We start from the raw sequence: 1,464 nt of genomic DNA on the forward strand, positions 1-1,464 counted from the left end.
CAGGGATTTCTATTGCCCAGTAAATGCTTTTCCACACCTCACAGACCACAAGGCACAGCTGTTTGTCTTTTCACATCTGTAAAATGAAGGTATGTTGGCATCCACCTCACATGGTTTGTGTGCATATGAGACACTGAGTAAGATAATGTGAACTAGGGATTTAGCTCAGCACAATCACATAATGAGAGATGACATTTTCCCAAATGTTGTCATTGTCATGAAACTCCCCAGAACACTTATGTCTGCTCTGAATCACCACCTTCTCTGAAGTAATCCAACCCCATAGTTTGCTATATAGGAGGAGGATATGAAAATAGGGCCCCTCCCACAGCTGATAAAAACCAGCCCAACCCCGAACCTGCAGCTCTCTGGGAGAGGAGCCCTACATCAGGATTCCAGGTGTCCCCTTCAGTGATCTGCACTGAACACAGACGGGTCTCCATGGAGTCTGTGCTGGGCTGGGTCTTCCTTGTTGCTCTTTTAAAAGGTCATTTTATGGGGAGCAGGTTTTTGTGAATGGGTAATGGTGAGAGAAACAGTGGACATGTGTGATGGTTTCCTGACCAGGATGTCTCTATTTGCAGGTTTCCACTGTGAGGTGCAACTGGTGGAGTCTAGAGGAGGCCTGAGTCAGCCTGGAGGGTCTCTGAGACTCTTGTGTGCAGCCTCTGGATTCACCTTCAGCAGTTATTCCATGCACTGGGTCCGCCAGGCTCCAGGGAAGGGCCTGCAGTGGGTCTCATCCATTGGTAGTAGTGGTGGTGTTAGCATATATGCAGACACAGTGAAGGGCCGCTTCACCATCTCCAGAGACAACACCAAGAACACACTGGATCTGCAAATGAACAGTCTGAAAGTCGAGGACACGGCCGTGTATTACTGTGTGAAAGGCACAGTGAGGGGAAGTCAGTGTGAGCCCAGACAGAAACCTCCCCTGCAGGCATAGGGATGGGCAGCAGGGGGCGCTCAGGACACATGGAGCTCAGGATTCAGACCAAGGGGCAGGTGCAGATGTGGTTTAAGGGCAGGTTTCTGGCTATAGCCTGGGGAGTCTTCTCCATCTCGAAGTTTCCCCGGGAATCTCTCTTTTTTATGATTCTCTGCCTCCCCCAACATCTCTGAGTTCAAAAGTTGTATTGTGACAGGAGGAAGCATTCTTACATCCAGAAAAAAGCATTTTGTCCCTTGTGGAGGGAAAGACTCTTCCAGGATGTCCAGGAGTTCTGGCGAAGCTGAGAGAAACCTGGGGGTTATTTTCCAGTCAAACTGAGGACAGATAGAGTTCTCAGGTAGTACTAGCCCTAAGCACTGGGCTCCTTGCTGAAAATCTGGAGGTTTTAAACTGCCAAGGGGTGGCTGCAGAGACAGACAGGTGATGTTCTTTTGAAAAGTCAGACCTGGGGCTGAGCGATCAATCCTATTCCAGAGTTAGGACACTCTCTGGGATTCAAATTAGAGCAAGAA

The 1,464-nt window shown here is 49.0% G+C and overlaps 1 protein-coding gene across 1 annotated transcript in view; it reads left to right on the forward strand.

The window, feature by feature from the left end:
• The window catches only part of LOC103213388, a 13,667-nt gene that overhangs the window by 5,290 nt on the left and 6,913 nt on the right, over window positions 1-1,464 (forward strand). Inside the window, 1 exon segment of the mRNA XM_042783494.1 lies at window positions 585-905. Coding sequence (XP_042639428.1) covers window positions 585-905 — 321 coding nt within the window.

This window comes from Orycteropus afer, unplaced genomic scaffold (genome assembly GCF_000298275.1).
Source record: "Orycteropus afer afer isolate SDZICR_OR568_19922 unplaced genomic scaffold, OryAfe1.0 scaffold01925, whole genome shotgun sequence".
NCBI lineage: Eukaryota > Metazoa > Chordata > Mammalia > Tubulidentata > Orycteropodidae > Orycteropus > Orycteropus afer.